Genomic DNA, 13761 nt, shown 5'->3' with positions numbered 1-13761 from the left:
ATTTGGAGGCATTGGATAATGAATTCTGTCCTTCAGACATTTCCACCTACATATTTATTTTTGAAAAACTTGCTGCTATGCCTTCATGTGATGTTTCCTGTTTATAAATTTCTCCTGCCCTTTCTTACTTCCTTGGGAAAAAAATGAAGTGACTTTTGCTTTATTAATTTTGTCCAGCATTGATAATTAATTTTGTAGGCCTATCAGTTTATATAATAAGAGGATTTCATTAGCAAGTTAAATGTAACTTTGTTGCTTCCTTGCTTCCCATATTTTGTTGGCTTTTAGAGAAGCAATGGTTTTATAAAAATTCACTGAGCAAAGCAAAGACAATGTAACTATGTTGTTATAGTGCTGAGGGAAGAGAAATCTCTGTTCTCCATTCGCTATACATGTGCTATGTTTTCAAATTTTTTTAAATCTATTGTGCTTCCACAACCAAAAAAGCCCATCTAAAGAATAATATTGTCTTTACTTGTAATCACAGGCCTTCATCATTGCAGAAAAAAAATCCTAGCCTTTTCAGATTCTGATACCTGTATTTAATCAATAACCACATTCCTTTTTCATCTGTCTTACCTCTGCAAGTGCGTTTTCCCAGCTGTGTATGTTTTATTGTAAGAATTCAATTGAAGGAGCCATTCATGTTTGCAAAAAGGATGATGTTTTATTATTGGTTATAAAGAAAAGAAATTTCATACTTTGTATAACCGACCCTTTCTGTTATAGCACAGTGAATTCTGAAAGTGAGGAACAAGTTAACTAACCATGGAGAGACCACAGAAAAATCTTGTAGTACTCTGACCACATTATAAAATCAGACCTGGCAATTTTTAGGTCTCTAATTGACAAGCATTTGATTCACATTTGAAACGCATCCTCTTTGCACCATTTAAGGGCTCATAGACTGAAAGGAATAAGTGATGATGGCCAAAATATTTTACACAAATTCAACATGGCCTAATCAGTAATACCAGGTACCATCGTACTGGGACAGGATGCCCAGAGACCCTGGTGCTCCACATGTTGTTTTAGGGGCTGGACCATGGTGCGGTGGGATGGGTGCTTGGAGTGGGGCCAGGATGCTTGGGGGCTTAGAGGAAACACTAAGGAGGTACAAGGTAACAACTGTTTATGAGCCAGTCTGGTAGTATTTTAATATTTGGGCCATTGGAGCAGCTGTACCACTGTGTACCAGCTGGACTCCGAAGTACAGAACTAAGCAGTGAAGTGCAGTTAGAAAATCAGACCACCAGCTAGAGTTCTTAACAGTTCCATTAACTCACTGTGTGGTCCTGGATAAGTTGGTTCTTGGGGCCTCCCTTTTCTTTTATGGAGAATGAGACTATTGGATCGGAACTGTCCTAGGTTCCCTTCCTGTTCTAAGAATCAATTTCTACCCCCCCAACCCCTCCACAAATGAGCTGCCAAGTTCTATGCATAGAGTGTAGAGTTGTCCTTGAACTTCTGGAAAGCAGAGAGACCGAAGGGGTTCCTAGGCAGTGTAGGGCACCGCATGCTCTGTGGTTTGTGGATAAGGCAATAGTTCAAGAGAAACGCAGCCGCTTTAACCACACATGCGCTGTGTCGCAAGACAGGAGCAGTTAAATACCTTTCTATAGGCAGCTTAAAAACATTTTTAAAAGATTAATAGTTTTCAGTTTTTGGAGAAATTTTTTTGGAGAGTAGAAAAATGTGCTAGTTTACTACAGAAATTAAACAAATGTTGCTTTTGCCTGAAATTACCTAAGTCGGGCAAAAACAGTTATTTTGGATTTTTTTTTTCACTAGATTGCAGAAAGTTTCCTCTACTCTTTACTTCACTTTTGTTTTCTTTGTTTGAATATATATAAGTATATACATATATATGTACATTCAGTGAATATATTGAGACATCTCCATGGGAATATATAAGCACAGATTAGTGAGCAATGCCATGCCTACTGAAAGAAAAGAAGATGCTGAAATAACTCCAACCTAGATGTGTTTCCCCCAAAATGGTTTGTTTTAATTTGTTTGAGTTGAAAATCACTTTCCAAGTTGATATCACATCTTTAAATTTTTTTTTATAAGTACGAGGAGGTACACAGCATAATTATGAATTACTGTAATTATCAGAAAAGAAGAAAATATGATTTCTGAAGCACATGCTTTATTAGGAAACTAGGTGCTGAGTAAGTAGCTAAACATGTATTTCTTTCAGGTTCCTATATAAGTAATAGTTTAGTGAAATGATATGATTCTGTTTTAATATCCTGTTGCTTATTGTACCTGACAAACAGAAATGAGGAAAATGAAGAATTGACTATCTGGGGTCATTTTCTTGAAACTTGCATATAATTCCCATTTATGCTCATTGGAATAAAGAAGAGCATTTCTGTAACAAATTAAGAACATGCATAACCTGTTATGACATAGTCATAGACGTATAATAATGTGGTCTAGAATTACAGTACTCTCTTGAAGTACATCATATTCAAAATTCACTGGAGATGTCTTAGAGACATCTGTTGTAATTACAGGAACATGGTTTCTAATTCATTTAATTCCCTTTCCTACCTAAACTGTACATATAAGTGAATTTTAAGAGACTGTATAAATAAATTTTTAATTACGAAATCATGTTATACAATACATTATTAATAATAACCAACAATGCATAATGTTTATGCATGAGTCCATTACAAAGACAAGCTAATGTATGTCAATTCGAAAAGAATGCACTAATTTGTCCTGAATTTGTGAATGAAGTTGAATCCATGATGTAAGCCAATGAATGCAGTAACCCAGAGTGGGTTAGCATGCTCTTTTACAGTCAAGAAATACCTTGTACCTATGGCAGTTAAGAGGTACTTAGGATTTGTTCATCACATGTGATCAAGATCTTATTTTTCAGCGAGCCATGCGGTTACGAAATTTGGAATGAGACCATAGAGTTGACAGTATTAGATTTGTCAGGCAGGTGCAGAATAAAGTGGTCTATAGCATCCAAGAAATGTGTACAGTCCTTACATCTCAGCACATAGAAATCACAGCCTTGTTGTCATGGAATTTCCCCTTGGGGCCAGAGGGTCTGGAGGAATGTGGTTAATTTCACTGGGCTAGCGGTAACAGATTTCTGAAATCTCCATAGCTAGCTCCAGACACTCACTGGTCTCGTGGCAAGACTCAAACAGGCTGCAGTCCACGTCACAGTTGCAACTGCAATCGTTCCGAGAGTGGCTTTCATCCGAGGTGTGGTGATACCTGTGAGAGGGGCAGCACAGGTTGGTACACACCGTTTCGCACGTATCCGGGAGCATCAGGAGACAGTCCCAAAACTGGCAAAACAGACAGGTGAGGATAAGGGAGGCACACTCCTCTGTTTAAAGAAGAAGAAGAAAATGAATAGTGGCCCATACGGGGGCATCTCTGAAGGACAGGCATGTGCAGTGACTTTATAGCCAACTCTTAATTGTCTATATTAGGGGTAATGTACATCATTATTCTCTCGAGCTTCCCCACCCCCCACGCAGGACTCCCTCTGCTTAAGTAATTGCTTTATTAACTTCCTGAGCATTTCTATTGATTCCACATAATCTGGTTGTTTAAAATGCTGTCACTCTTCTGAACTCCTTTATTTACTTTGCCTGCAGAGGTGCTGGGAAACCACACAATTCACTACCTATCTGGAAACCTTGCAACTGTCTGAAAACTAACAGGTCCTCCCCAAGTGCAGAGAGCTTTTGGGAGCAATTAGGATTGGGGACAAGGAGAGAGACTGTACAAACTTTTGGCTTCTTGTCTCAAGGATTTGTCATTTGTATGGTGTGGTTTCCCAGGAATCCGCCACATCCATATTCCACATGCAAGCAAAAAGCACATTTCAAAACCCAATACAAATGATTTTTAAATAGCTGTAGTTTTGATGTTAGTTGTATTTTATTTTTGATCCCTGCGTCCTTTGTGTTCCAGTTAATGTGAGGCCTTGATTTTATGTTCATGTTAAATGGAAATGTGTCATCATATGCCTTAAAGAGTAGAAATCTTCTCAATCCTCTTTAAGAAAATTGGTTTAAAAATTTACCACGCAGACTCATGAAAATCTGAAAAGTATCTCCAAGGTATTGAAGGTAATTGGTAATTCTAGCCAAACAGCTGTGATGGGTTATAGATTATTATAGTTTTTGTTTCCATAAAGGGAATTAGTTAGAAGATGTAGCAGTTCTCTTGTTAAAATTATAACTTTTTTTTTTTTTTTTTTTTAGTCACAAAGGTCTCAAAAATGTGTGAGCATTTTATAAATGGGTAGGTAAGCAATTACATGAGACATCATGTAATTAAGTCAGTATCCTGAAGATTATTGATGGTTGAAAGTAACAATCTGGCATGAATTGGAGAAAAATTCTTCCTCCTGATGGGTTTATCCATCAATTAAAGTTAGATTTTCATCGGGATTTATAATTCTTTCACCAAGAATGTTAATGTTAATAACTTTTGGTTTTCAGACTTCAGTTGGCTGAGACTACACAAGCCTGCAGGAGTGATTTTGCTCCTGGAGTCCTCCGCTAAAGGGTTCTGAGTATTCTTAGAGCCCTGTTCATTTATTTCCAAGAGCGTTTTCCAGAAAACCTTTCCACTTTTGTTGTTCAGCTATTTGTTAACCTGTAAGAGGAGGGAGAACATGGAAACTTGCTCTAAAAGGGAAAAAAAATATTTTGAAGATTTCTTTTAAAATACTTATATAAAGGTCTAAAGTGACCTTGCTTATAGGAAAACAAAAATCTTCCTGCCTCCATCCTGTCCTGCACCCCACCCTGCATCCCTGCCTCACAGCCTCCTTTTTTTTTCTTCCCAATAAGACGATGTTAAAGAACCTCACCATGACTTTTATGATGACTTTAATTGCCATATATTGTTGCAGGTGCTGTGGCCATTACTAAGTATTTCTGGGGTAGACAGCATATCCCATAATACCCCTAGGGCGTATGTACTCCTCTCTTTGCCAGACGGGGTACCGTTTTTATTCACTTAGAGCCACCTTCTAGCATGTGGCTAACTCACCCATATAAGTCAGTGCAAACCACCCACAAAAATTCAGGAGTTACTTAGCACAGTACCTAGACTCCGTTTCATGTATGTGTTTCTGAAGAGGGCATGTTTGTCGTCAAAGATATGGAGCAGAAAATCTCATCAAATTTTACTGATGCCAAGAAGGCTATGCTAGCAGCCCCTGGCAAAGAAGTTCTCAGTAGAAAATATTCTCCATATCCTTCAGGCTGGAGACGCGAGAGACTGACTCAGGCTATGATCATATAAAAATGATCCAGTGGGATCACATCCTTTGTAGATGGAGATGTGAGGCTGAAAATTTGGTTTGCAGGTAAGTTAGGGTGGGGGCTGGTGTTCCCTATCAAAGTATGAAATACCTATTTGGTATTGGACCTATACTTTGCGGAGAGCATATATAATCTTTTGGTTTAATTCCTCTTCCCAGTGTCTTCTCAAGCTGGCAGCTTCTGGAGGTCTCCACTTCTGATGTAGCCCCTAGATTTTATTTACACACACACACACACACACACACACACACACACACATACATGTTTGGCCTAGTATTTTGGCCAAACTGGTATTTGTTTTCTTCTACCTCTCTACTTTGCATTTGAGAATAGAAGAGCTCTTTTTTTTTTTTTTTTTTTTTCCCCTTTTCTGTGTATAAGTCAGTCCTTTTTATTTGGTTATAAAAGGCAGAACCTCTTGCCCAAAAAAACATGGCAACATTGGTGAATTGAAAACAGATTTTTCCAAACTTTCAAGAGCATTGAAAACTTTTCCTAAAAGGCATATTACATAGTTCTACATGGCCAGGCAAAGCTGTTTTGCATATGGACAATTTTTGTTTGCACAAAAGTAGCCTAAGAAGTGGGGGGAAATTTGCAACTGTTTGAAAAGAGAGTTGGGCTTCCCCTATTCCGGAACGGGTGTGTTTTCCTTTGCACTATTTCTGGGGGCTTTCATGTTTAATAAACACGATACCCAAAGTCATAGCTCATGATTAGCACCCCTGCTCTCAGCCCATCCAAAAGAGTACGTTATGCTTCCTCTGCCTACTTTGGGTCTCGTTGGCAATGTCTTCCTTCAATCATCTTCCCATTTACCGAGGCCAGATTGCATCTAGATTTCCCCTCTCGCCCCATTCCACACACCTGTCCTCCTGACCTCCTCCTGTCAATGACTCGGGCACACTCAGATGAAATCAGCAGAAAGCTGGGACTCGTTCTTGTCATTTCCCTTTTCCCCATGATACCACCATCCTCAAGTTGGTATGTGAAAATCAGAAGCCTCTACCCATCTCTAGGGCCACCCCCTTAGTTCTGGCCACTCTCAGCCATCATCAGGTCAACGAGCAATAGGCTCCTATCTAACACATGGCTTTTACAGGAGTCCAGCTCAAGTTCATCAGCTCCTGTCATGTTTTTCACTGTAGGTGGGAAGAGCTCATTCTCCCCTTAAAGTCCCACATCCCTGCCATAGCCTGCGAGTCTCGTGATAGGTTCCTGCCTATTTTTCTGGCTTCCCATCCTTCTGTCCTCCTTGCTCACTGAACTGATTCAGCATCAGACCCTGACATACCCCATCTGAGAGACTTTGACCGTGCTCTCTTTGGCCTGTGTTATATACTTCCCCCTCACAGCTTGACCTGATTCTTACTCAGCCTCTGAGTCTTTTTCTTGAAACATCTTCCTTCTGAAAGTCTCATAGCATTCTGTTTTTTCTTCATGGTACAGACCATTGGAATGATATGAAACTAATTCGTGTATTAATACAGAGTTTCTCCCAGAATGTGAATTACAAGAAAGCTCTGTCTGTTGTTGAGTGGATGAATGAATAAATGAGTGATGGGAGATAAGAAAAGTCATCCTCATTTTGTGGGTGAAAGGACTAACGCTTAGGGATTGTCCCTGACTGTCCTGAATCTTTCAACTGTAGGGTGGTTGGGGGTGGGGGAAGAGAGGTTCACATCTCAGTCCTTCCCGATCCAAAGTCTGTGCTCTCTTAGCTGATGTTACACTGGAAACAAATGCACAGTGCTGGGCACTTTGTAGGTACCTCACATAGGTCCTGAAATAAACTGGAGTTGAGTACTATCATGTTCTTTTACAGACCAGGAAACTGTGGCTCAGGGAATTTAAGAAACACAGAAATGGAGGAGCCATGATTTGAGTCAAACTGTCCCCTCCAGAGCTCTGAACCCTGCAGCTGGCCTGCCCTTCAGAAGGCTCCCACTTCTCTGTTACAGTCCAACATGGCGCAGGATATGGCTGGCTCCTGGAAGGCCTGCTCTGCTCTGCCTGCTCAGGCTCTCCCTGCTCTGCTCTGTCTTCCCGAGAAGGCTAACATCTGTTCTCCAAGTTCTGTCAAGTGGCCTCCTGCTTGCTTCAGCCAGTGAGAAGCAGTGGCAGGAAATGGAAAGGTGGAAAGAAGGGAATCCCAGGGGTGTTTCTCCTCCTCTGCTTTGAACGTGTCTCAGTCAGTACCTGTATCTTCCCCTTGATTTTACCTCTTTCTGGACGTCCTCCTTTCTGCGGCTCTTGTTAATGCCACTTGCTAGTGGTGTGCCTATTAATGGTTAGTTCCTAGTGGCCCACGAGTGGAGTCCAGGACTAGTCCTCTACTAGTGGCCTGGAGGGGACAAGGGAAGAGGTGGCAGAGCTTGTTGCTGACGTCTAGGTGGCCTCACTGTTCCCTTACTTGGCTTTTTACCTCTCCTGATATCTTGTTAGGCGGTCTCTGCGTGTTGAAGCCCCTTTAATGACGCCCCTGGCATCCCGGCCTGCTCTCAGAGTGGTGCCCATTGCTCTTTCCCTCCCCTTGCCTTGTTAAACCTGGGTCAGGGAAGGTTCCAGGATGAGCTAAGACCTGCAGGACAAGCAGCCCAAAGTGGTACTTGACTGTGAACAAGAAGCCATGACACCCCCCCCCCCCCCGCCCTTAGGTTGTTTCATTTCCTTTGTATACCCCTAGGGTACATTTAGGACATCGAGGCTGTAATGTGCTAAGTGAAACTCAAGTGATACTGAAGGATGAATGCAGCCTCCAGCCGTGCTAAATGTGCAGCTGGGGATTGGCTAATTAAGAGGGAGAATCTGTCTCATTAGAAAGGATCATGTTTAATTATAGTGGAAAAGGTAACGATGCAAAGACCTTCCACCAGTGTACCTGAGGTCAGTCTCACGGTCACGGTCCTGAACTCTCTGGGCTTGCCCTCCCCGCCTTTGATCCTGCCACCGTGATGCCTGGGATTAAGAGGAGAGAGGGACAGAGGCAGGTTTAGCCGTCCACTGGAGTTCTCATAGCTTTCCTCAGTTCCAGAAACATAGCACCTGCTCTTTGGGGAATCACTCCCCAAAATAGCAAGAATATGGTTCCTCCAGAAGTGGCTCCAGAGAAACAATAATCTCCCTAACCCTCCAGACAAAAACCAAACAAACAAAAAAGGCAAATAAACGTGGCCCCAACCCAGTATCCTAATATGTTCATGGTCACCGTGCTGTCCCAGCAGATTCAACAGAATCCTGAGATTCATGACACAGTGACTCCAATGAACTACTCCAAGTTTTTGGTTACAAAGTAGAAAAATTGGTTCCCACTTCTTCAACACTACTGAGTTCTTTTTTTTTTTTTTTTTTTTTAAGTCTGTAATGTAGAATAGGAATAAATAAAGTGTGACTGAATGCCTTTCTCTAGCTGGGGTATCATCCCTGATGTTATCAATTTTAATAGCTACTTAAATATGTCAAGATCTATTTAAGTTCAGACAAGCACAACTAACGTTCAAGTCAGTTCTTTAGAACGAGGCTGACTAGATTTGGGTGATACTTAGTAAATTTGTGCTTATGTTTTTTTCTGAGCAAATGAACTGAAATAATTATAAAATTGAAACATTTTATAAGGTGACACTACTGCATTTAATTGTATGAAATTTACAGTGTAGAAAATGTAATCATTTTATTCAGTAGTCCATGGTGTAATTAAGACTATTCTTTTGAGGTATCTTGTATTTATGATTTTCCTCTTCCACCTGGATGAGATGTCTCAAATTCAAAATTATACATCAATTAGGTATATTCTCAGGCTTCTTTTTAAGGCTCCTGTTTTCGAGCATTGTGTGTATTCCTGATTTTATTACCTGCAGGGTTGCCTTTGCAATCAGAATGGAGCAACAGAAACAGAGACACAAAGAGTGCTCTGGACTTTTTCCATTTTATTCGGGAAAGGGACCACACAGGATGAGCCACAATTTACTAATAAAGTAATGTTGCAGCACATAGTGTGTGATGTGCAGTAAAGATCCTTTTAAATTCCCATCAGAGCACACACCATGAACTGTGCTAATGGATGTAACACATTTTACAAAATCTGCATGTGTGAGGCTTTTCCATTCTGTTTTAAGTGGGGCAATGTATATAAATAATAGATATTAGCAATTAAGCATCCATTCCTATGCACTCATTTATACATTTGAAAATAAATTAACCACAAACTACATGAAAGTGGATGCAATCTTCTCTTTTCCCTTCTGTTTCCCCTGCTGTTCCTGAAAGATATTTCTGTATTTATCTCAGTACGAACAATGACCCCAGCTCTCAATTTCTGCATCCTTAAATTAATTACTATAAAAATTCTCTGACTTAACTCTTGAGATCCTTGATGTTTGCTGTTTAAGATAATGAGAGCGTCTTAGACACACTTGTGGGCCTTTGTTTGGATGTTTTGTTCTCTTTTTGATCCAGGTATCCCAAACTCTTAACTTGATGGGGGGATTTTTTTCACCATGTAGGAAGGGAATGGTGGGTTTTTACCTGTGTTGTCAGCCTAAAATCATGATTTCCTGGGTTGTGACGGCCTCTCAGGCAAGGCTTAAGAAAAACAGACTAAGTCAACTGTCCTTGTGAGTCTCCTTTGATCTTTTGAAAACAAAAAACCAAACAACCAAAAAAACCGCCCCCCAAAACCAATAAGTCTTGTATTTCCTGCATGAGATCCTGAGTATCAGTTGCCATTTCAATGGAGTGGTCCTTTGGCCCTTCCCTGAGAATACAGGGGTTCGGGTGTCATGTTAGCGGCACCAGCCCTTCTCCTTCTCACAGAATCCCTGCTAGGACAAATCCGAGTGGTTCTGGAGGACACTGTGTTGTACTGTGTGGAAGTGTGTACAAGGGCAATTCCTAATTCAGGGGTCATGACAACCAAGATCCATTACGTGCATCCCTGAGACAATCTGACAAAATGCTCTAGTGTCACAGTGCTTTCTGGTATCTCAGAGAACTCTCCTGTATCGCCCGTTTTCTTGATTGGCATCAAACTCCAGCAAAGCCAGAAACGTGGGCATCATCTTGAATTTGAGGTTGTAACCTGACAGTCCACTGGCCAAAGTTATCCCCAAGCTGTGTGTTGTTGGGAGTGTCTGGGCTTCATAAAAGAAATCAAAGTATTGCCAACACTCAGAAAATTTGGCGATTTCACAAGACACTCTGTAGCTGGCAATTCTGAGCCTTGGTTTCCTTCCGGCGGCAGTTAGCTGGAGCTGAGTAGCTGCAGTGCGCTTCACTTTATCCCAGTCCTCACCAATCCCTGTTGCTCACTGCCAGTCTAACTCATTATTCATATATCTCCTGGCACCTGCAAGCAATCGTTTCTGTAGCCTCTGGTCTAAAGCAGCCATGACAATGTTTGTTACAAGACCATAAGGAACACATGTTAGGGGGCACCTGGGTGGCTCAGTGGGTTAAGCATCTGCCTTTGGCTCAGGTCATGATCTCAGGGTCCTGGGATCGAGTCCCGCATTGGGCTCTCTGCTCTGCAGGGAGCCTTCTTCCTTCTCTCTCTCTCTCTCTCTGCCTGCCTCTCTGCCTACTTGTGATCTCTCTGTCAAATAAATAAATAAATAAATAAATAAATAAAATCTTAAAAAAAAAAAAAAAAAAGAAGGAACACATGTTAGAAATTTCTCCCCTTGCTTTTTGAAGCCACAACCATAACAAAAGCAAAAATCTAATATCTGTTATGTGCCAGGTTCATTATTGGATCCTTTATACACGTTATTTCATTTGGTCTTCAAAACACCCTCACTCCATCGTATAGCTGAAAGACTCAGATTCAGAGATGGTAAAAAACTTATCCTAGTTTATATGGTTAATAAATTTCAGAGCCAGGAATTAAACAGATGTGATTCCACAGCTCCTGTTACACAAAGCCCATTTATTTATTTTTTCCTTATTTTCAAAAAGTAAATATTAATTTAAATATAGACTAGAAACTATACCCTCTTATATTTTCCTTCGAGAAACTGCAAGCTTTCTTTAAATGCAAATGAGGATATGGAACGCTACAAAATTCTTGAATGGTTTGTGTCCCCTGTAAAGGGCATTATAAAGTCAACCTGAGTTAAATTACATATATCTTGGTGTGGTGTGCATGACTTTGAACTTGACTGCGATGACCATTTAGCACCATATCAATTTGAAACTGGATTTGCAAAAGGAATGTGCCTTTTATAGTCATATGCATGGATGGTTGGGTATAGGTTGGCACTGACCAGAATGCCCAGGAAGTGATATCACCTAGAGGAATGAACCCTGTTTGCTGATGTAAGCATCGTGATATCTTTTATAGTCCACATCTATACATTCCCAGCATTTTAATACCATTCTACTCTACCTTTACTCCTCTCAGCCCAGCGTCATGGGCTGAAATGGTCCCAGATTTGAGAAAACTTTACCATTCTTCTTTATCCCCTTCCCAGGTCCACAGCAAGCATGATTATACCTCACTGCAGCTATTTAAAGCACTTTGCCTCTGATTTCCAGCTTTGAGAGCAAACAATCTGCCAAGCACCTCATAATTGCAGAGTGACCTTGACATGTGTCATTCACCAGGGTTTTCAAATCGAAGCCTTCTTGTTTAATATTCATAAAGGCTCTTTTTTTTTTTTTTTTCTAACAGCATATGTGATGATTTTACAGGGACTGGGGGTTGGGGAGCTTTATTTAGAGATGGGTTGATTCGGAGAAACATACCATCAGTGTCTCTCTGATGAACTGAAGTATCAGTTTGGAGGTAGGAAAATTTCGTTTGGCATTCTTCAAGGGAGGACAGTGATGTGCTGGATTCTGACAGTTTTTTCTCACTGGGGGTTTCCTTGGCTGGTCCATCTGTGATATTGAATTCAGATACTGAATTTATAATGATAGCATTAATGGGTTTCTCGTCTGCAAGCTTTTCATTTGTGAGTTGCATATCTAGATGAAAAAAGAAAACACACATACACAAACCCACTATAGTTGACATGACCTAGTGATCTCAGAACGGACATTTGCAGAAAGTTTCACACTCAAGACGTTTGTGAGAATAAGGTCTTAAGAGATTGAAGCATCATTGAATGGAAACTTTTTGAATAAATATTTAAGTTAAGAATAGAAAAGGGCAAGAATCATAAAATTTTACACACAGTACAAGTTTCCCTATCACAGACATTTGTAACACTTACTTCCACTTTTTTTTTTTTTTAAAGTGATGAGTGGAGAGAATCAAAGAATTCATTCACTTGGATCAACAAAAGTTCATAGTTTGTTGTCAGCTTTTGGTCCAAGTGTTTTCTAAATCCCAGAAGCAGTAAAACGGTCTTAAATGCTGGATGGACAGTGCTGCTCAATAATGTAGGTTTTCGCAATCAAATGGTTTTTATTTCTTTGGTTCTACAAACCTCAGTTTCCTCCTCTGTATAAGACAAGTGGTTATAAATGAACCATCTATCCGCTCATACCTGTTTCTACCCTCCGAGACTCTCAGTTGCCATCCCTTCCCCTGCCTTAGCATTTGTTAGGTTCCTATTCAGGTGAGTGTTCATATGGCTTTTGAGGGTGTGCTTTTTGGAGTCTATTTTATTTCCATATAACCACCTGGAAGGGAACTTTTGACAAAATCCTTGACCCTTGAGATTCTGGTTGGGAGAGGCATAGAAAAGACCAAGAAGGCCCAGGTGCTTCATGTAATTTAGAGCTCCCATATTCATTCATTCATCCATCCATCCATTCATTCATTTTTTCATTCATTCATTCTTCCATAATCATATATGGGTTGTTATATAAGAAACACTGGGCTGGGCATGGAGGAATATAGTGGCACCTAGGACCAGCATGGTCCCCAACTTCCACAAGCATCAAAGGAGTTAGCAAAGAAATAGCTAAATCACAATATTGAAGAGTGTATGACAGAGCAATGGAAGATGAAATCATGTTAGCGTCTGGGTCATAACCAGTCTGGGTCATAACTTACCTATATACCCATTGCCCAGAATCCTAAGATCAAGAGAAGAGATAATAGAAGATACTCTTAAACATGCAGACCAGCTGGTTCCTGGGGACACATTAAGCCCTAAACCAACAGCAGTCTGAGTTATTTGGTGGCCCTCCTGGGAGATGGTGAAGATGCATTCTGGAGCCTTGCATTCTTGTGGCTAGCCCAATGCCTGTTTGATCCAATAATGCTCATGGAGTGACTGGAGTAAATAATACAACTCCCCAACCTGGCTTTTACCATACTTACAATGACTCAGTGCAAGGGTACATTCTTCCCAGCATCCATTCACCTTTTCCGAAGTTACTTTGTTTCAGGCAGATGGAAATCTCTACTGGGTCCTGCCTCCTCAGTCAGTGGTTCCCAGAGACTTGTCTAAAGAGTAAAATAACCTGGGAAATCTTTTAAAACTTAAGAATTTTT

The 13761-nt window shown here is 40.6% G+C and overlaps 1 protein-coding gene across 2 annotated transcripts in view; it reads right to left on the bottom strand.

Annotated features, from left to right (window-relative positions):
* Positions 1 to 3101: 3101 nt before the first annotated feature.
* Positions 3102 to 13761, bottom strand: part of MDFIC2 (MyoD family inhibitor domain containing 2) — a gene marked incomplete at both ends in the record, with an annotated part of 103463 nt that continues 92803 nt past the window's right edge. For both annotated transcript variants that reach the window (XM_082702583.1, XM_082702584.1), the window contains 2 exons: positions 3102 to 3361; positions 12060 to 12281. In XM_082702583.1, coding sequence (XP_082558709.1) covers positions 3102 to 3361; positions 12060 to 12281 — 482 coding nt within the window. The remainder of the gene's footprint in view (positions 3362 to 12059; positions 12282 to 13761) is intronic.

This window comes from Mustela nivalis (assembly GCF_964662115.1).
Source record: "Mustela nivalis genome assembly, chromosome: 1".
Classification (NCBI taxonomy): Eukaryota; Metazoa; Chordata; class Mammalia; order Carnivora; family Mustelidae; genus Mustela; species Mustela nivalis.
This window is presented reverse-complemented; position numbering and strand designations above follow the sequence as displayed.